We start from the raw sequence: 23117 nt of genomic DNA, 5'->3' as shown, positions 1-23117 counted from the left end.
TAAAGTGAAATAACTGAACGTAAACATACGAGCTTGATAAAAATGCTGATTTTAGAAGAAAATTTCAGATGGCACTTAGAGGCTTTTGCATCTGAAGTCTTCATATATACCCTGTGTTTTCCCTTAGTCTTTGTCGGTTCTTGTTTGTGTTCACATGGTTTTCTCTTATTCGTTATCATTAAAGTCTGTTTATTGGATTCTTCTTCATTGTGCGCTTGTCTACCACCATGAACCATAACATGTATTCAAGCATATTAAATCCCTCATTTCTTTCAAAAAAACCGAGGTGGTATCGCTGGTGTGACAGCCAACTCGAGGGTGTTAATCAAAGAGGACCAAACCGGTTTTATTAAGGGGCATCACACGCCCAATAATATGTGTCGACTGTTCCATGTACTTGACACAGAAAAAGCCTTTGACAGGTTAGAGTGGAATTATATTTGGGCATATGTGGGACTGACGCTCATATTTCAATGAAAAGGTACCGACTCCGTTTTTCATATTCATAACTCCTGATGCATTTTAACAAATTATGGTCACTATACGATATTGAGAGTAAAACAGAGATTAAAAATTTAAGCTTGAGTCTTAGATCTTTTTAATGATGTATAGTTTGCAATTACTTGTAACAGTAAATTTGAGCTAATTTAAACAAAGACGCTTCAGTGTGTCGGTGTCCTCACGAAGGTTAACAGGTTAATATGTTGGGATTCATATTTAAACATTTTTTTTTTTTTGTGGCTTAATATTGACAGACACTATTTAAAGACACTAAGAATTTAGGAATAAAAAAACTTGCCATTTACAATCCTCTGCTTGATCAAGTTGATCCTCGAAATGAAAATGAAACCAGTCATGCTCTTCCATTGAGGTAAATCCTTTTAGAATTATTCCTCGCTGCATCTCAAAACGATGAAAAGTACATGAATCTGACTAAGCTTGATGGATTTTTCCAAGCTGATGCAGGCGTTCACTCTGTTGCATGTGATTCTCCTCAGAATGTGCGTCTGAATAGAGCTTGCGCTCTGTGTGAATGACATCTCTCTCTTTTCAAACAGATTACATAAACAGAGAATGTTTGATTTCGATTTGACTTAAATTATTTAAAACCATTTCAATGTTTTTTTAGATGTATGTCCCATGTTTGTGTGATAAGTATTCACTAAGTTACAGTTTATTTTCCGAGGACTATCAGAATGGACTTCATTCAGATGGAGACTGCGGCTCGCGCATCATGTTAGTTTTCTTTATTTTGCAAAAAGCACAACATTTTGTTTTTACTCTGAGAGTACACAAATAAAAGAAGACATTTCACACATAGTCACACAGATTAGAATGGTATATAACTCTTAATTGTATGTCCAAAATTGACAGAGTATTTTAAGTCTCTTTCACACTGATTAGAAAAAGAAAAAAAAAATGAGGTGGTATCGCCGGTGTGACAGCCAACTCGAGGGTGTTAAAAAAAGAGGACCAAACCGGTTTTAATAAGGGGCATCACACGTCCAATAATATGTGTCAACTGTTCCATGTACCGTGATGAATAGTTTACACTTAGAATAGGGGATGCAGAAAGCCTTGTAAATGATTTATTCATGCATTTACACATCATCTATAACAGGTGTTGAACTCTTTGTAGTGTTTACTGCAGTGTGAGTGCTGACTGGTGAGGGTATAGACAGGTGTCTTCTCTGACACACATGAAGTGTTTAACTCTGTGCACCTGATGTGAGCTTCAGTGGAAGGTAAAACCAGTTCAGAGGTTCACTTTATCACTAGATCCCACACACTCCACACAGAACACAAGCCTGCGCTGATGAGTGAAAGGATTTAACACAACCCACTGGAATCACCTGACTGTAAGGCATTTATAAATGTTTATCCACTTCAAAACAAACAAATTACTCTTCTTTAAAATAGTGCTTTAGCATATCTGCATGTTTGTGCTTGAACAAAGACCAGCTTACAACTTCATCAATGCATCATATACTGATCATTTACTAATGATCATTTACTAATTTACTAATACTCATTTACTAATCACTGATCACTAACTAATAAATTATAAATGACTTATAACCGAATTAATAAAACATTCATAAAGTGTTAGTATATCACTTATTAATAATTTATGAATGTATATTCATGTTTTGTAAATGATTTGCTCAACATTTATCTAATAATTTATAAATGACCTATAACTGAATTAATAAAAAATTCATAAAATGTTAACATATCACTTATAATCATGTTTTGTAAATGATTAGTTCATCATTAACTAATAATTTATAAGTGACTTATAACTGAACGTTATTATAAAGTGTTACCAAAATCTCCACAGTCAAAATAAATATGTTACCTAGGCTTAACTTTCTTTTTTCTATGCTGCCACTTTCCCACCCCCTCCAGGTTACTTTAAGGAGATCAATTCTGTACTTTCCCAATTTGTCTGGAATGGTAAACGACCCAGAATAAAACTTGCCTCATTGCAGCATCCTATACTTTCAGGGGGATTTGCTGTGCCAAATTTTGAATTGTATTATTGGTCGTTCCAAATTAAGGCTCTTCATATTTGGGTTGATCCTCAGTCTAAAGTTTCATGGAGAGTAATCGAAGCTGACAAGGTTAAACCACAAGATATTATTTTTGCTGGCACAAGAAATAAAAATGATAAATATAAATTTGCCCTGGTTGTGGCCAATTCTATCAGGATCTAGAAAAGGGTGGAACGTCTGATGGGAGGACCTTTCAAATTTTGTAACAACACACCCTTATGGCACAACTTTAATTATTTATGTGGAAATCGGCCATTTGTCCAGCCCTCTTGGTCTACATTGGGCATAAACATGCAGTGACTTATATGATAACCAAGGACTCTGCTTTCTTAAAGAACTAAGTTTTGTTTACCAGCATCATCATATTTTGTCTTTTTTCAGTTACACTCTGCTCTCAAGGCCTATGGAGTTCCCTGTGCATCCCCCATTTCCTCTCATCCTATGTGGGATTGGATCGCACCATCCTCTAGTCGGCCATCTTTCTCTTTAATATATAGTTAATAATCACACTGCTAAGCCTCTTTCTATTAAAATTATCTTGAATCGTGAATTAACCGATTTTGACGTATCTGTCGACTGGGAGAGGGTGTGGTCTAATCTAATCTTAACTTCAAAAAATTCTAACTTCTGTATAAGTTCATTACAAAAGAGAATGTTGTTTGGTGGTTTTACAGCTGCAAAGAAGACATTAATACAGAACTGGTTTAGTCCGCACATATGTGCAAAAACATATTAGATTCATTGCCTCCTTAAAATAGTGACTTGTGAATGTACAACAGCACGAATTAAGGCTAAACCTAGTACCCATTGATGTGTAGTGATTTTACTTTCGCCCATCCAAGGATGCAAAGTAAAATATGGATTGGTACTCACGTCACCGCTGACGTTGTGATTTTTGGATCACACGTCACTTAAGGTGTGATTATGAGTACATCAGGTGACCACTTCCCTCTTTTCCTAGTTCAAGGCACCAGTCAAGGTCTTTTACCTTGGCAGTATGAGAACACTCCCAACAGGGGCTTCCATTCATTTAGAATTAATGTAAAGTGGTAAGCTGATTTATCTGAAAGATTGGTGAGATTGCTAACTTGTAGAGCCTCTTCTGTATTATCAGCACAAGGAAGACACAAGTGTAATAAAATAAGTTTTATTAACAAAAGATAAACAAGAATAACTAACACAACTACTAAATGAATACCACGAATGATAAAGGAATAAAGTGCATAAGATACATAGAATACAAGTGATTAAGTTGAGTGTGGCTATGGAAGAGTTACGTTATCTTATGGAAAGATAAACTGTTTCTCTGAAAATAATAAGGTGGAGAACCTTATTATGCAGTAAACAAATAAATGAAAGATTAATTGTTATTAACTAACATCAACTATATTACATCTAATGGGAATTAAGAAATTATATACTGATAATATACAACAATGCCAAGGTCTCTGGAAAGAGGTTTGGTTAAGTGATATTTACGTTCCACGTGGTTGAGTCCGATGACGGTGACGTCTTCCACTGGTTGTGCTGGGTGACAATGCAGTGGGGAGAGGAGCCGGAATCTGTTTCAACAGCCTTGAACATGATGCTCTGTGGGATGCTGATCTTCTGGAGCACCAAAGGATCCTAAAACCTGGAACACGCAGATGAAGGTACCTTGAAGTGAAGATTTGCTCTCCTGAGCTTAACCTTGTTGCAAATTTCACTGTGTGTCTTCTGCCTCTCTGGTCCAGACACTCAGAACTTGGTCAATTCGCTTTTGTCTCTCTGTAGTCATTAATGTCACGTTGGACGAAAACAATGTAGTGTTTGTCAATGTCTCTTTTCTCTCAGGCTGGAGGCTCAGAACATGGTTGTACCTGTTGTTGCCTCACTAGCTGTAGACTCAGATCATGGGATTTGTTGTTTTCTCTCTGGACGAACCAGAGGCTCAGAACGAGAATGTATCTGTCAATTTCTATCCCGTACAGGACAGACTCAGAACGGGGTTGTATCTGTTAGAGTCTCAGCTTTGCAAGCTGAGAGGTATATCTGTTATGTCTTTCCCCTTTGAAGGGCAGACTCAGAATGAGGTCTGTTGAAAGGGTACCTTTATCCCTTTCCGATGAGGAGGAGATTGCAATTTGGCGCTTCTCCATTCGAGTGCTGTGATTGGCTGCTGCCATCAGAGGGGACACCCACAGTGTGGCCCACCCTTCTTTCCCCTGTGGAACTCATTTGCATAAAGCACAAAGTTCGAAGTCTTTACAGTGTCTTTAAAGTTTACCAATGCATTTCTCACTTTCCAAACCACCACCAGAATACCTTTGGCAATATTCTAAACAAATAGAGACTAAAAATAATGAACAAGATTGAACTGTCATGCATTCATTCAATTGTACATTAACAGCTGAATTTGTGTCAGATGTTGCACTACAAATAGCTGTCACTGAGAATACTTATTTTTGTGAATATGTATGAAATGGATGTGTGTAGATTGCATCAGTTTAAAGTTTTCCAAACATAGTTATGAATGGATTTGGATGGATCACTGTAATATCTTTGTTTCACCCACTGCTGCTGAGGTCCTGAGGAATTTTTATGGCATTCTCTGGCCAACCTTAGGAAGTAGTCTCTAGTTGGGTGAAGGGCAGAAACTGCATGTGGACCAATGAGAAGTCCTGTAATTCCCAGGCTTGGTACAAGAGGTCTTCTTCTTGCCCTCTAAGAGGTGTCTTACATCTTTATCTGATGGTGTTGGACAGTTTGTTTGTGTTAGTCCACCAAGATTCAATCAAAATGTAGCAAACCTTTGTCCGCTGTTACGGACAGAGAGGGGCCCGGCCATAAACTGGGCCCTGGAATGTGCTGTTCCCTACAGATGCATGGCAATGTTTTTCTTCCAATATATTGGACTATATAAAGGAATGACCATATAATGTAACTTTTTTTATTTTCTTCTCTTCTCTCTCTCTTCCCCTTTCAGATTGTAAATTTATTGATATGTCTGTTGCTCCCCCTTCCCTGTTTGTTTGTTTAAATGGATGTTTTGTTAAATCTAAAGACAATAAAAAAAATTGATCACAAAAAAAGAAAAGACGTCTTTTGGACGTGTCTTTGCTCAGTGGGTTGACAGTGAATGAAAAGAAGTGAGTTAATTCATACACTGAGGAACACCTGCTGTTAACAAACAGAATCACTGTAGGACAGAGAAACAAGAACAGAATAAAAGAGAAGAGACGAGCAGAAACACAAGAACTGCAACTGACTTCCAGCCACAGCCTTAAGGCCCCTTCACACTGAGTGTGAAACCAGTTTACAAACCAGTTTGACTTTATTTCTTTCATGTACAAAAGTTCTTGTTGAAAATTAACATAAATTTAGATGTTGATGTTTTAATAAAATAATGAATGGTGTAATCATCATTATGGTTTAGTTGGGCTCTTGAAAATAGAGTTTGTGGTTACCATTTTGGTGATAAGTGTTTGCTCTAGTTCGACTCTTGATCCTTCACTTTTTAACATTAGTTAAGACATTTGATATGGCAAGAAGAAATAGATCAGGTGTATTTGGCTATGTTGTGATAATGCTGTAATCACCATGGACTCGTCTGTTTCATCCAGTGAAATCTAATTTAAGTTAACTTGATGATTCTAGTTTTAATGATTTAGTTTAATTCAGTTCATTTTACTTTAAGAAATGTTATTTTATAGTGGACTCAAATAAACTAAGTTCACAGTAATATGTAAACATTAACACATTATAAGTATTAGTTTATAAATTTAAATGGCAGTACAGTGGATACTCTAATGTGCATGTGCAGTACACATATGGGAAGTGCAGGAGAGAAGATTAGAAACACTTGTTCATGCATGTTGCATTGTATGTGCAGAGACAATCAGATGTGTCTTATGTTTAGTGAGGTTTAGGCTAAGAAGTTAATATTCCTGTAAATAATACATTATTTTGTAACTGTGTCTATTTGTTGCATTCTGTGAGTACTGAAGCTGCTTCTACCAAGCCAAATTCCTTGTGTGCATGATCATACCTGGCCTGTAAATCTGAAGAGACTTTGCCTGGCACAGTGATCAGTGTATTTTACATTTATTTGACTGAGTTGCTGCATACATTCAACTTGTGATAAACTAACCCACATTATAACTAATCATCTGAAATACTTTTGGGATAAATTAAAAATTGTTTTGTAAAATATGCTGTGACATAAGTGCTTATCTATGTTTTTGTTGTTGTTTTTTTAATTAACAGATTACTTGGAATGGATCTGTGTCTTTGTTTTTCTTGAAGTTCTAAGGATTATGGTGATCTTTGAAGACCAAGATTATGGTATTAAAAAAATAACTGACTTATAATGTTGCAAGATGTTTATTACCCCACACTGTCATTATAAAAGAGTATAAAAATGTGGCAGTGAAAAGCAGAAATTATATAACTATATAATTATTTATTATATATAATTATATAACATCTTAAAATGTATCTATAAAATGTGTTTTTAAGTAAAATTAATCAAATTAATATTTTCAAGAAAAACTAAAAAGTAGGTTATATAAAGCAGATGTACTTTTAGACTTTATTAACATGAGCAAGAGTGCTTCTGTACTGAATTTCAGCATGTGATTTGGCATTAGGGAGATGAGTTAAAAATTAATAATTTTTTTTTTTTTTTTTTTTTTTTTTACGACAAATTCAGCAGTTGTGTCTTTGCAGTAATTCACTTTTTTAGCACTTAGAAAAGTTTATGTAAGTTGCTATTACTAGAACAGATGTGTGCTCCAAGTCTAGGATAATCAGTATTGTCTTTGAATTTTTAAATCAGATCTACATTTTGTTTCAACACAGAGGCAGAATGCTCAGGAGTGCAACAGCATACTGAGAGAAGGGAACAAGGATCAAATGCATGTAATTACTTATCCTTTTTTTTTAAATAAATCTTAAATATTCAGGATTTACCCAATATTTAAAAGGAAAAATAAATTGTTAATGCAATAGAGCAAAAGCAGTAGTGTATAGAAAAGAGATCTACTTTTAAGGGGCTATATGTAGAATTCAGAGACCCTTGTTATTAGTGACACCCGTGGCCATTAAGTGAACTGCAGCCAGCAACTTATTGCTTTTGCTTATGTACAAGAGACTGAATGTGATTCAATGCCCAATATACTCACTGTGAATTTCTTCTTTGCTTAGAAGTGAAAATAAGTTGGAAATACCTTCGCAGTGATATACTATTAATGAACATCCAGACACGCCATCCATGCTGCTGAGTGCAACGTTTAGATGAATATGTAAGAAACAATGTCAACAATGACAGCTGTGACAAAGCAGCAGTTAAAGGGGACAAATTATGCCCCTTTTTACAAGATGTAATATAAGTCTCTGGTGTCCCCAGAATGCGTCTGTGAAGTTTTCAGCTCAAAATATCCCACAGATCATTAATTATAGCATGTCAAATTTGCTCCTATTTGGGTGTGAGCAAAAACACGCCATTTTTGTGTGTGTACTTTTAACGCAAATGAGCTGCTGCTCCCTGCCCTCTTTCCGGAAGTGGGCAGAGCCTTTACAGCTTGCGCTTCGGTTGCTCAACAACAACAAAGCTGGAGAATCTCACGCAGCCAAAATGTCAGAAATTGTCAGTAGCGGTTAGGGCTGCAACAAACGATTATTTTGATAGTCGATTAATCTAACGATTATTGGAACGATTAATCGACTAATCATTGATTCTTACACTGGTTAATAAGTAGTAAAATTGACAGAATTTAAAAGCTTTGTTTTACAAACCCGATTCCAAAAAAGTTGGGACACTGTACAAACTGTACAAAAAAAGGAATGCAATTATCTGGAAGTTTCAAATTTCAATATTTTATTCAGAATACAATTTTGATCAGTTTTCCACTTTGCCGCAGTCCATTTTAAATGAGCCTTGGCCCAGAGAAAACGCCTGCGCTTCTGGATCATGTTTAGATGTGGCTTCTTTTTTGACCTATAGAGTTTTAGACGGCAACGGCGAATGGCACGGTAGATTGTGTTCACCGACAATGTTTTCTGGAAGTATTCCTGAGCCCATGTTGTGATTTCCATTACAGTAGCATTCCTGTATGTGATGCAGTTCCATCTAAGGGCCCGAAGATCACGGGCATCCAGTATGGTTTTCCAGCCTTGACCCTTACGCACAGAGATTGTTCCAGATTCTCTGAATCTTTGCATGATATTATGCACTGTAGATGATGATAACTTCAAACTCTTTGCAATTTTTCTCTGAGAAACTCCTTTCTGATATTGCTCCACTATTTTTCGCCGCAGCATTGGGGGAATTGGTGATCCTCTGCCCATCTTGACTTCTGAGAGACACTGCCACTCTGAGAGGCTCTTTTTATACCCAATCATGTTGCCAGTTGACCTAATAAGTTGCAAATTGGTCCTCCAGCTGTTCCTTATATGTACATTTAACTTTTCCGTCCTCTTATTGCTACCTGTCCCAACTTTTTTGGAATGTGTAGCTCTCATGAAATCCAAAATGAGAGAATATTTGGCATGACATTTCAAAATGTCTCACTTTCAACATTTTATATGTTATCTATATTCTATTGTGAATAAAATATAAGTTTATGAGATTTGTAAATTATTGCATTCCTTTTTTATTCACAATTTGTACAGTGTCCCAACTTTTTTGTAATCGGGTTTGTATATTAAAATGTAACCTGATCTGTCTTATCTGTCAGCACGTTGTCTGTGTCCTCTTCGCTCTGCTGTGTATCTTTCACTTCATGAGAAAATGGATGTGTGGCGTGAGAACAGTGAGTTTGAATGAGAGTTCAAGAACAGTTGGCTTCAATTTTTTACTGCTATGCAGATGACACCCAACACTATATTTGTTCTCAACACAATTCTCCTTTTCTCACCAACTCCATATCTGCTTGTATTAATGATATAAATGCTTGGATGACCAGTAACTTTCTCAAACTCATCACAGATAAAACAGATCTACTTCTTGTTGGTTCACCAAAAAACTGTAGCTCATTTCTGTCTTGACAATGTTAACATCGCTGGAGTCTTGGTTCGACTTTCCACCTCTGTCAAAAACCTGGGCATAATCTTTGACTAATCTCTCTCTTTCCTTCCACACATCTCTTCACTCACTAAGTCTGCCTTCTTTCACTTCCGTAATATTGCACGTTTATGTCCCTTCTTAAATATAAATGATGCTGAGACACTGGTTCACACCTTCATTACTTCCCGACTCGACTATTGTAATTCCCTTTTCTATGGTTTACCTAACACAACAATTAACAAGCTCCAATATATTCAGAACTCTGCAGCTATGGGTTCTCACTTATTCAAAGAAATCTTCTCACATTACTCCCATTCTACACAGACTTCATTGGCTACCCGTTTGTTTTCGTATTCAATACAAAATACTCCTCATCACATTCAAAGCACTTCATGGTCTTGCCCCCCAGTATATTTCTGATCTTATTCATATCTACTCTCCTGTTCGCACATTAAGATCTTCTGATACTGGTCTGTTTCCACGGCATAAGTTAGCATGTTTGGTGGTCAGGCATTTTGCATCTCTGCCCCCACATCTCTAATCATTACATGATTTCAAAACCCACCTTAAAACATATCTATTTGTTTCTTGTTTCTCTGACCTCTGACTGTATGATCTGATTCATGTTATGTATTTTATGTTTCTGCATCGTTTTTCTGTCTGTTGTCATATTTATGTGTTACAATATTGTAAAGCGACCTTGAGTTTGCAGAAAGGCGCTATATAAAATAAACTTATTATTATTATTATTATTATTATTATTAGAGTTGGTGGCCCTGCATGACAGCATAGCATTTTTTGTAGTTATGCTAAACATTATGTTTATGTTTTATGCTATGTTAAACTCCCACATTTTACGGGTTCGACATTGTTTGCACTATGCGCTCTGAAGCGTAATGTGTTCTTCTATTGGACTGGATTCGGGAGGGCTGTATTACAATATTGCGCTACAGCGCCCCACTGCTCAAACACATTATTGCAGGCCCTTCAAATAGGTCATATGAGATCAAAAGACTATTCGGCAAAAAAAAAAATTTGTTGACAATTTTTTATTGTCAACGTTGTTAAAGTCGACTAATCGTTTCAGCCCTAGTAGCAGTGTATAGCTTTATAATAAATTCTTGTACAGGTGCTCATGTGGGACCTGTAATAGGATGTTGGAATCAACCCAGCTTTCAGAATCAACTTTTGTGCAAATCAAGCATTGGGTAAAATGATTCACACAAACATATAAGACTTTACCTAATTTCATCGGCACATTTTCTTCATAAATTAAATTTATCCACTGTGTCCCTCAGTGGCTCAAATGCCGGGAGTCTATGGAGACTCTTATGTTCATTGATACATCCAAAAGCAGAACAATCAATAGGTATCAACAATCAATATATCAATAGGTGCTATAGCGAGGATATAAACATGGCGGACAATATGTGGCTCACTCAGGGCGGGATCTATGCTAATAGGGTAGATTGTCACCAGTCATGGGCGGGGCTTGCCCCTATTGTGACGTCACAGTAGGGGGAAAATCTGGAACAGCGTATTTTCAGATATTGCTTATTTATGGGGATTATAAAAAAGGAGTGGGTAGATTTTTACCATACACACTGTGGACATATCAGTGTTCAAACAAAATTTAAAACTGAATTTTGCATAATAGGTCCCCTTTAAGAAAGCATCTGACCGTAGCAATGTGGATATGTTTGCACCATGCAGCTCTGCAATTCAATGGCATTTCATGTCAACAGATAAGGTAATTAAAGTTACACTGTTATGACAGGTGGCGAGCTGTGACTTGTTCAACCGGGTATGCTGGGTGGCGCAATACGTCAAAAATGCACCTAGTGCAGGTATGTTTGATGGACAGAGTGTTATTGCTGCTCAGATGCTTACACTCAAGACACATAGCAACACAGATGAAAGTATAGGGGAATTTTACAGTTAACCCTCTGGGGTCTAAGGATTTTTGGGGCCCTGGAGAAGTTTTGACATGCCCTGACATTTGTGCTTTTTTCAGTTGTTCATAAACATATTAATGGCAAAAGTGTCATTACAATGTATTCAGCACGAACTAGGCTACCATATGTGAGCAACAAGTATGTACATGTTTGTTTTGAGGGAATAACCTTTATGCGTGGTTATTGAAAAAACAAAAAACTTAAGTCACTGAAATACGGCCACAAAACAAATTCTAAATCTGTGTTCACAAGACTTCTGGGTATTGGAGATTGTAGACTAGTTTTTGCTTCAAAATGATGTAAAAATTATCCTGCCCACTCGTTCATATAAAATATATACTAATATATATATATATATATATATACAGGTGCTGGTCATATAATTAGAATATCATCAAAAAATTGATTTATTTCACTAATTCCATTCAAAAAGTGAAACTTGTATATTATATTCATTCATTACACACAGACTGATATATTTCAAATGTTTATTTCTTTTAATTTTGATGATTATAACTGACAACTAAGGAAAATCCCAAATTCAGTATCTCAGAAAATTAGAATATTGTGAAAAGGTTCAATATTGAAGACACCTGGTGCCACACTCTGATCAGCTAATTAACTCAAAACACCTGCAAAGGCCTTTAAATGGTCTCTCAGTCTAGTTCTGTAGGCTACACAATCATGGGGAAGACTGCTGACTTGACAGTTGTCCAAAAGACAACCATTGACACCTTGCGCAAGGAGGGCAAGACACAAAAGGTCATTGCAAAAGAGGCTGGCTGTTCACAGAGCTCTGTGTCCAAGCACATTAATAGAGAGGCGAAGGGAAAGAAAAGATGTGGTAGAAAAAAGTGTACAAGCAATAGGGATAACCGCACCCTGCAGAGGATTGTGAAACAAAACCCATTCAAAAATGTGGGGGAGATTCACAAAGAGTGGACTGCAGCTGGAGTCAGTTCTTCAAGAACCACTACGCACAGACGTATGCAAGACATGGGTTTCAGCTGTCGCATTCCTTGTGTCAAGCCACTCTTGAACAACAGACAGCGTCAGAAGCGTCTCACCTGGGCTAAAGACAAAAAGGACTGGACTGCTGCTGAGTGGTCCAAAGTTATGTTCTCTGATGAAAGTAAATTTTGCATTTCCTTTGGAAATCAGGGTCCCAGAGTCTGGAGGAAGAGAGGAGAGGCACACAATCCGCGTTGCTTGAGGTCCAGTGTAAAGTTTCCACAGTCAGTGATGGTTTGGGGTGCTGGTGTTGGTCCACTGTGTTTTCTGAGGTCCAAGGTCAACACAGCCGTATACCAGGAAGTTTTAGAGCACTTCATGCTTCCTGCTGCTGACCAACTTTATGGAGATGCAGATTTCATTTTCCAACAGGACTTGGCACCTGCACACAGTGCCAAAGCTACCAGTACCTGGTTTAAGGACCATGGTATCCCTGTTCTTAATTGGCCTGCAAACTCGCCTGACCTTAACCCCATAGAAAATCTATGGGGTATTGTGAAGAGGAAGATGCGATATGCCAGACCCAACAATGCAGAAGAGCTGAAGGCCACTATCAGAGCAACCTGGGCTCTTATAACACCTGAGCAGTGCCACAGACTGATCGACTCCATGCCACGCCGCATTGCTGCAGTAATTCAGGCAAAAGGAGCCCCAACTAAGTATTGAGTGCTGTACATGCTCATACTTTTCATGTTCATACTTTTCAGTTGGCCAAGATTTCTAAAAATCCTTTCTTTGTATTGGTCTTAAGTAATATTCTGATTTTCTGAGATACTGAATTTGGGATTTTCCTTAGTTGTCAGTTATAATCATCAAAATTAAAAGAAATAAACATTTGAAATATATCAGTCTGTGTGTAATGAATGAATATAATATACAAGTTTCACTTTTTGAATGGAATTAGTGAAATAAATAAACTTTTTGATGATATTCTAATTATATGACCAGCACCTGTGTGTATATATATATACATATACAGTGAGTACAGAAAGTATTCAGACCTCCTTAAATTTTTCACTCTTTGTTATATTGCAGCCATTTGCTAAAATCATTTAAGTTCATTTTTTTTTCCTCATTAATGTACACACAGCACCCCATATTGACAGAAAAACACAGAATTGTTGACATTTTTGCAGATTTATTAAAAAAGAAAAACTGAAATATCACATGGTCCTAAGTATTCAGACCCTCTGCTCAGTATTTAGTAGAAGCACCCTTTTGAACTAATACAGCCATGAGTCTTTTTGGGAAAGATGCAACAAGTTTTTCACAACTGGATTTGGGGATCCTCTGCCATTCCTCCTTGCAGATCCTCTCCAGTTCTGTCAGGTTGGATAGTTAACGTTGGTGGACAGCCATTTTTAGGTCTCTCCAGAGATGCTCAATTGGGTTTAAGTCAGGGCTCTGGCTGGGCCATTCAAGAACAGTCACGGAGTTGTTGTGAAGCCACCCCTTCGTTATTTTAGCTGTGTGCTTAGGGTCATTGTCTTGTTGGAAGGTAAACCTTCGGCCCAGTCTGAGGTCCTGAGCACTCTGGAGAAGGTTTTCGTCCAGGATATCCCTGTACTTGGCCGCATTCATCTTTCCCTCGATTGCAACCAGTTGTCCTGTCCCTGCAGCTGAAAAACACCCCCACAGCATGATGCTGCCACCACCATGCTTCACTGTTGGGACTGTGTTGGATAGGTGATGAGCAGTGCCTGATTTTCTCCACACATACAGCTTAGAATTAAGGCCAAAAAGTTCTATCTTGGTCTCATCAGACCAGAGAATCTTATTTCTCACCATCTTAGCAAACTCCATGCAGGCTTTCATGTGTCTTGCACTGAGGAGAGGCTTCCGTCGGGCCACTCTGCCATAAAGCCCTGACTGGTAGAGGGCTGCAGTGATGGTTGACTTTCTACAACTTTCTCCCATCTCCCGACTGCATCTCTGGAGCTCAGCCACAGTGATCTTTGGGTTCTTCTTTACCTCTCTCACCAAGGCTCTTCTCCCCCGATAGCTCAGTTTGGCCGGACGGCCAGCTCTAGGAAGGGTTCTGGTCGTCCCAAACGTCTTCCATTTAAGGATTATGGAGGCCACTGTGCTCTTAGGAACCTTAAGTGTAGCAGAAATTTTTTTGTAACCTTGGTCAGATCTATGCCTTGCCACAATTCTGTCTCTGAGCTCTTCAGGCAGTTCCTTTGACCTTGTGATTCTCATTTGCTCTGACATGCACTGTGAGCTGTAAGGTCTTATATAGACAGGTGTGTGGCTTTCCTAATCAAATCCAATCAGTATAATCAAACACAGCTGGACTCAAATGAAGGTGTAGAACCATCTCAAGGATGATCAGGAAGAAATGGACAGCACCTGAGTTAAATATGAGTATCACAGCAAAGGGTCTGAATACTTAGGACCATGTGATATTTCAGTTTTTCTTTTTTAATAAATCTGCAAAAATGTCAACAATTCTATGTTTTTCTGTCAATATGGGGTGCTGTGTGTACATTAATGAGGAAAAAAACTTAAATGATTTTAGCAAATGGCTGCAATATAACAAAGAGTGAAAAATTTAAGGGGGTCTGAATACTTTCCGTACCCACTGTATATAATATATATTCATATACTGTGAAATATTATTAAATTCTAAAATAATGGTTTTCTATTTTAATATACTTTAAAAAATAATGTATTTATGTGATGCAAAGCGTCTAAACATTCATATTACCTCATGGCATTTTATATAGGCTATTATATTTGTTATATTACAGAGCCTAAATGTTAATGTGCAGTTTAATACATTGCTAACATTTTATTTAAGTATTTATTACGTATTTCAGTCAATTTCACTCATCTCAGTATAGCAACATAGTTTGGGAATAGCCATGGCAATTTAGTAATGTAAGTTATGTGTAAACGAAACCGTGCGTCGATCTGCCCCATTAATTCACATTGAGACACACAAAACTTGCAGGATTCATACACTATATTGCCAAAAGTATTGGGACGCCTGCCTTTACATGCACATTAACTTTAATGACATCCCATTCTTAATCTGTAGGGTTTAATATGGAGTTGGCCCACCCTTTGCAGCTATAACAGCCTCAACTCTTCTGTGAAGGCTTTCCACAAGGATTAGGAATGTGTTTATGGGAATTTTTGACCATTCTTCTAGAAGCGCATTTGTGAGGTCAGGCAGTGATGTTGGCGAGAAGGCCTGGCTTGCAGTCTCCGCTCTAATTCATCCCAAAGGTGATCTGTCTGGTTGAGGTCCGGACTCTGTGCAGGCCAGTCAAGTTCCTCCACACCAAACTCGCTCATCCATGTCTTTATAGACCTTGCTTTGTGCACTGGTGCGCAGTCATGTTGGAACAGGAAGGGGCCATCTCCAAACTATTCCCTCAAAGTTGGGAGCATGAAATTGTTCAAAATGTCTTGGTATGCTGAAGCATTCCTTTCACTGGAACTAAGGGGCCAAGCCCAACTCTGAAAAACAACCCCACACCATAATCCCCCCTCCACCAAACTTTACACTTGGCACAATGCAGTCAGGCAAGTACTGTTCTCCTGGCAACCGCCAAACCCAGACTTGTCTATCGGATTGCCAGACAGAGAAGCGTGATTCGTCACTCCAGAGAACACGTCTCCACTGCTCTAGAGTCCAGTGGCGGCGTGCTTTACACCACTGCATCTAACGCTTTGCATTGCACTTGGTGATGTAAGGCTTGGATGCAGCTGCTCAGCCATGGAAACCCATTCCATGAAGCTCTCTACGCACTGTTCTTGAGTTAATCTGAAGGCCACACGAAGTTTGGAGGTCTGTAGCTATATATAGGAAATTTCATGAATGGACTTATTGCACAGGTGGCAACCTATCACGGTACCACGCTTGAGTTCACTGAGCTCCTGAGAGGGACCCATTCTTTCACAAATGTTTGTAGAAACAATCTGCATGCCTAGGTGCTTGATTTTATACACCTGTGGCCATGGAAGTGATTGGCACCTTAATTCAATGATTTGGAGGGGTGTCCCAATACTTTTGGCAATATAGTGTATTTCTCATGTTTGTGTGATTAGTATTCACTAAGTTACAGTTCATTTTTTGAGGACTATCAGAATGGAATTCGTTCAGAGAAAGATGACAGATCACGCATCATGTTAGTTTTCTTTATTTTGCAAAAAGCACAACATTTTGTTTTTACTCTGTGTACACAAATAAAAGAAGACATTTCACAGATTAGAATGGTCTGTTACTCTTAATTGTATGTCCAAAATTGACTGAGTATTTTGAGTCTCTTTCACACTGATAAGAAAAAAAGCAAGGTGGTATCGCCACTGCGACCACCGACTCCAGAGTGTTAAAAACCCAAAGACCAGATATGATGAATGAAGACCAGGGGCCTGTACCATGATGGTAGTTGGAAAAAATTAGGGTTATAGGATTAGTTTCGAGTTGACAAAACCAAACCACTCCTATCCGGCTTTGTTGGTACCATGATGCTGATCATCAACTTTTTTTTGTCAATGTTTGTGGTGCGCATGCACATGAATCCGTGACATCTGTGGTGAACAGCCAATCACATGCCTTGCAACAGAGAGAAACTATGATTTACTTCTCGCGAGAGAGCCAGCGTGATTCAAAACTCTTTTGCTGAAGGTTAAGAGATTGAAGAAAATTTAGTATTTAAACTCATTTACACTAAGGAAAATACTTGTCCATGAAAGAGGACAAATAAAAGAAATGATCTTGCTCTATCAGTGCAAGTGAAACTTGTGAAGTTAATTTATATAGTTGATAATAGTGATAGAGACTCAAACATGTAAGGTAGTCATATTAAAGTTTATTTACAGCTTATAATATAATTTAATAATTAATTTATATAATTTATTATATAATATAATTTATATGATCTGTATATATTAATATTCATTGAAACTAAATGCTTAATAACTGCTATACTAAAATTTCTCGTGTATTGGATTAATAATAATATATATCATATGATAATTATATAAATCATAAAATAATTTAAAGTAATTATCATTAAAGCCAGACAATTTCATTGTTCATTTTTTTTTTTTTTTTACTATATAGTGACCTTTAATTTGGAGGACGAGAAACTGGGGGAGTGACTTTATTGCATTGGATGTGTCAGTTCATTTAGCTCACATCCGATTGGCCCAATTTCAGTTTGAGATCTCTGAACCAGAACATAACCTGCCCTGCAGCAGATTTGCCGTGGAGCGTAAGTTACTATGGTGATGAACACCGCTAAAAGCCAAGTCACTTTCATGGTACCTAAAACCCAGGATTGGCGCAAATTAATCTGAAACTTACTTGGCTAGCCAGCTAATCCGGCTTCATGGTACAGGCCCCTGGAGTCAGAGTTTAAAATAACAAATTGAAGAAAATTTTCCTGAAGAATAGTTTGCAGTTTCATCAGCAGAAGCCTCACAAGGAGTCATGAAAAGAAAAGGCACTGGTAGGTCTCAAGCAGAATGCCAGTTGTCCATCAGTACCAATACAAGACCTGCACACAGAACACTAGGGCACATACACAGATACACAGAATTCACAGCTTCTTCAAAGTTGAAGTTGGCCCAGGCTTTAACTATAAACAGGAAAGATTCCCAAAATATACAGATAAGTTGTACTTCTCTCTCAGTGAGTGGTACAGACAATATTCATCATTATTCTCTAGTGTTTGAAGATGAAAAGGAAAATAAATGCTTTAACATACATTGAAGAAGTCATTCAAATATTTTAATATTTAGAAAGATGAATGTTCATTAATAACTTGATTATAAATCACTCAAAAGATACATATTGATAGATACTGAAGACACACATCTGAATCAGAGATGACAAATAAACACTATGGCAGGTGTCAATTTAATTGGATGCCAGAAGTGTTTTTATTATGAATTAAAAATAAGTATGCCTAATATAATAAACATTAGTAGCCTATAATAAATAAAATATAGGCTAAGTCAAATATAATTAGAATAAATGTAAGTAAAATAAAAATATAAGTATTCTTTAAAAAAATAAGTTTCAAATAATGCAAATTGATGACTTTAACAAACACATAGCCAGAGACTACCGATTAACAGCCTTGGATAGTTACAGTAGTACTACTTACTGTAGGTCTGTCTTTAACAGTTTATAAGTTTTCACTAAAAATACTTTTCCCTGTGGAGAAAATGAAGTTTAAATGAACATGAACTTTGGTATTGAAAACTTAAAGTTCACTTTACTTTCATAAAGTTATTCTAACTAAATGTTGTAAGTTCAAATAACTTTATACTTGTCAAGTTGCAATACGCAATATTCTAAGTAAATACAAATGAACTGAGTCAGTGCAAAAACAATTTTTTTTTTTTTTTTTTTTTTTTTTACACTGTACAGGCTTTTGGGGATGGTCTTGTTTTTTAAGTTTTGGTACAAACTGTTCACACATTGACAAAAAAGTAATTGATACATGCAAATTCTTACATATAGCCTCTTTGAGTATAAAAATAACTAAAAATTCTAATTTACATTTTTGTAATATTTTTAAGGTAAATTAAAGTTGTGTGTGTTTGTTATAGTGCCCCTCTGTAATGAAATCATGTACATGTTTGGAGCAGTTGGTCTTGTTTTGTTGAACTCTGTTACACTGACTGCAGAACTGTTGTTGAAAACACGTAAGTGAATATCGACATATAATGTGTCCATATGTTTGTCCGTGCATGTTTGTATTACTTTGAACATCATTCCATTTTATAATATATTTTTATTTTGTTACATACAGTGCATCCGGAAAGTATTCACATTACTTCACTTTTTCAACATTTTATGTTACAGCCTTATTCCAAAATGGATTAAATTAATTATTTTCCTTAAAATTCTACAAACAATACCCCATAATGACAACACAAATTTATTAAAAAAAAAAAAATCCCATAAAATCCCGTAAATATTCACAGCCTTTGCCATGCCACTCAAAATTGAGCTCAGGTGCATCCTGTATCCACTGATCATCCTTGAGATGTTTCTACAACTTGATTGGAGTCCACCTGTGGTAAATTCAGTTTATTGTACATGATTTGGAAAGGCACACACCTGTCTATATAAGGTCCCACAGTTAACAGTGCATGTCAGAGTACAAACCAAGCCATGAAGACCAAGGAATTGTCTGTAGACCTCCGAGACAGAATTGTATCGAGGCACAGATCTGGGGAAGGGTACAGAAAAATTTCTGCAGCATTATAGGTCCCAATGAGCACAGTGGCCTCCATCATCTGTAAATGGAAGACATTTGGAACCATCAGGACTCTTTCTAGAGCAGGCCACCCGGCCAAACTGAGTGATTGGGGGAGAAGGGCCTTTGTCAGGGAGGTGACCAAGAATCCGATTCTTGGTCACTAGCGTTTCTCTGTGGAGAGACGAGAACCTTCCAGAAGAACAACCATCTCTGCAGCACTCCACCAATCAGGCCTGTATGGTAGAGTGGCCAGATGGAAGCCACTCTTCAGTAAAAGGCACATGACAGCCCGCTTGGAGGACTCACAGACCATGAGAAACAAAATTCTCTGGTCTGATGAAACAAAGATTGAACTCTTTGGCCTAAATAGCAAGCATTATGTCTGGAGGAAACCAGGCACTGCTCATCACCTGGCCAATACCATCTCTACATTGAAGCATGGTGGTGGCAGCATCATGCTGTGGGGATGTTTTTCAGCAGCAGTAACTGGGAGACTAGTCAGGATCGAGGGAAAGATGAATGCAGCAATGTACAGAGATATCCGTGATGAAAACCTGCTCTAGAGCGCTCTGGACCTCAGACTGGGGCGAAGGTTCATCTTCCAACAGGACAACGACCCTAAGCACACAGCCAAGATAACAAAGGAGTGGCTATGGGACAACTCTGTGAATGTCCTTGAGTGGCCCAGCCAGAGCCCAGACTTGAACCCGATTGAACATCTCTGCAGAGATCTGAAAATGGCTGTGCACAGATGCTCCCCATCCATCCTGATGGAGCTTGAGAGATCCTGCAAAGAAGAATGGGAGAAACTGCCCAAAAATAGGTGTGCCAAGCTTGTAGCATCATACTCAAAAAGACTTGAGGCTGTAATTGGTGCCAAAGGTGCTTCAACAAAGTATTGAGCAAAGGCTCTGAATACCTATGTACATGTGATTTTTTTTTTTTTTTCGTTTTTTATTTTTTACTAAATTTGCAAAGATTTCAAACAAACTTCTTTTACGTTGTCATTATGGGGTATTGTTTGTAGAATTTTGAGGAAAACAATGAATTTAATCCATTTTGGAATAAAGCTATAACATAACATAAAATGTGGAAAAAGTGAAGCGCTGTGAATACTTTCCGGATGCACTGTAATTTCAAATCAAATGATAAAGCTATTTGTAGTATTTTGCAATGTACCCATCTTTCAATTTCCTTTGTGTAATTCTTCAATTTTAATTCTTAGGACATGGCGAGCGTGTCCTGAAGGATCTGAGAGTCGTTGTCTTCTCTTCTGAATGTTTTTATATCTTATATTGGTTGGTTTTCCAAGTACATACTTTCTGTAAGTATCTTTTAAAGTCTTATTTAAAGGAGACAGTAAAAAAAAAATCAAGTAGGCAATTTTTTACCTGCATCAGCAAAGTATTTGCAGAAATTTTAAGTAAACGAGTTTAAGTTTGCTTGTTACTTGTTTATTTGCCTACTTGTTTATTTACTAATTTATTTAATAATTTACTTAATTTTATTATCATGGGAAATGACACACACAAAATGTGAATCATTGTCCATAATTTTGCGAGCAACTGTGATAAAGAAAAATGTCGCAATATTGAAAATATTTCCATTTTTAACCATGAAGGTGAGCCAGTGGATATCACACAAGCAATGTTCAAACTTTGCGTAAGTGTTATGCCAGCGAAGAAGTCTCAAACACCAGTCAAATATTCACTAGAAACTGAAAGTAAAAACTGACCGAGCCTTTGGTATCTGATGCTGCATTAACGCCGCATATTCTCTTAGAGATGATGAGAGATTAATCTAATTTATTTTCTTAATATTTCTTTTGTGGCCCATAGTGAAAAAAAATGAGTATTTTCGTGAATCGAGAAGTATTTTGTGTTAAATAAGGTGTTTCTGAAATGAGGAGTAAATCTAACTAATCTTTTATTATCCTCGCAGCATGTCGGTTATGCGGTGATGCGCTATGAAATTATTGCAGGGCAAATGAATTGCAATACACTGCATTCCAAATTATTATGCGAGTGACATATCAGTAAGATTTCAGTAGAATAAACATTCAGATTTTAGTTTTTCTAAGAAAATGTTTGTTTGTTTATTTATCCATGTCTTTTTAGATAACTGGTATCAATCTCAGACAAAATAATTTGCCAGGTCTATGGAAACCCTACTTAGAGGTTGTTCCACATTATTAAGCAAATCACAGTTCTCATGCAATATGGGGAGGAAAAAAGATCTTTCTGAAGATGAAAAGCATGAAATGGTGCAATGTTGTGCAAAAGGCATGAAAACAACTAATATTGTGTAAAACTGAATGGAGATTATCGAATTATCATAAGATTTGTGAGTGATTTAGAGCATAGCAGAACTGGGTCAGATAAAGGCTTATTAATGAAAGTTCTTGTCAAAAAAAATTAATTGTATTAAAGGGGCAGCTATAAAAAAAGCCAGTGTTGAGCAGCAAACAGGTATTTGAAGCTGCTGGTGTCTCTGGAGTCTCAAGAAGCTCTCCATGCAGGCTGGCAGTTGTGCGTAAAGATGCATTTCAGCAACTCCAAACCAAACCTCACAAAGTGAAACATTTACAGTGGGTTTAGAAATACATGAAGACTCATTTTTAAATAGTTTTTTTCACTGACTAATGCCGTACTACAATGGATGGTCTAAATTGATGGATTTCTGGATGGTTGGTGAATGGCCACTACGTTCCAACAAGACTGCGACGTCAGCAAGGAGCTGGCAGGTGATGATTTGGGCTGGAATATTGGGAGGTGAGATGGAGGGTATTAAAATGACTTTTGCAAGATATGTGGAGTTCATAACTGGCCATTTTCAGCTATGGTATAAAAAGGAGGATAGTGGCTTCTGAAATACAATGCACTATGCACTATCCCATGCTGCAAAAAAACACCACAGCAATAAAACTGTTTGAAAATGTATTTCTACACCCACTGTAAATGTTTCTCTTTGTGAGGTTTGGTTTGGAGTGGCTGAAATGCATCTTTACGCACAACTGCCAGCCTGCATGGAGAGCTTCTTGAGACTCCAGAGACACCAGCAGCTTCAAATACCTGTTTGATGCTTTTTTTTATAGCTGCCCTTTTAATACAATACATTTTTTTTGACAGGAACTTTTATTAATAAGCCTTTATCTGACCCAGTTCTGCTGTGCTCTAAATCACTCACAAATCTTATGATAATTTGATAATCTTCATTCAGTTTTCACACAATATTAGTTGTTTTCATGCCTTTTGCACAACATTTCACCATTTTATGCTTTTCATCTTCAGAAAGATCTTTCTTCCTCCCCATATTGTATGAG

The 23117-nt window shown here is 37.2% G+C and overlaps 1 protein-coding gene across 1 annotated transcript in view; it reads left to right on the top strand.

Moving 5' to 3' along the window:
* The window catches only part of LOC127508498 (uncharacterized), a 107200-nt gene that overhangs the window by 67900 nt on the left and 16183 nt on the right, over positions 1-23117 (top strand). Inside the window, exons 9-12 of the mRNA XM_051886531.1 lie at positions 6801-6878; positions 7395-7454; positions 19140-19235; positions 21021-21119. Coding sequence (XP_051742491.1) covers positions 6801-6878; positions 7395-7454; positions 19140-19235; positions 21021-21119 — 333 coding nt within the window. The remainder of the gene's footprint in view (positions 1-6800; positions 6879-7394; positions 7455-19139; positions 19236-21020; positions 21120-23117) is intronic.

Source organism: Ctenopharyngodon idella, chromosome 3, assembly GCF_019924925.1.
Source record: "Ctenopharyngodon idella isolate HZGC_01 chromosome 3, HZGC01, whole genome shotgun sequence".
NCBI lineage: Eukaryota > Metazoa > Chordata > Actinopteri > Cypriniformes > Xenocyprididae > Ctenopharyngodon > Ctenopharyngodon idella.
The sequence above is the reverse complement of the archived record's forward strand: the minus strand, read 5'-3'. Positions and strand labels throughout refer to the sequence as shown.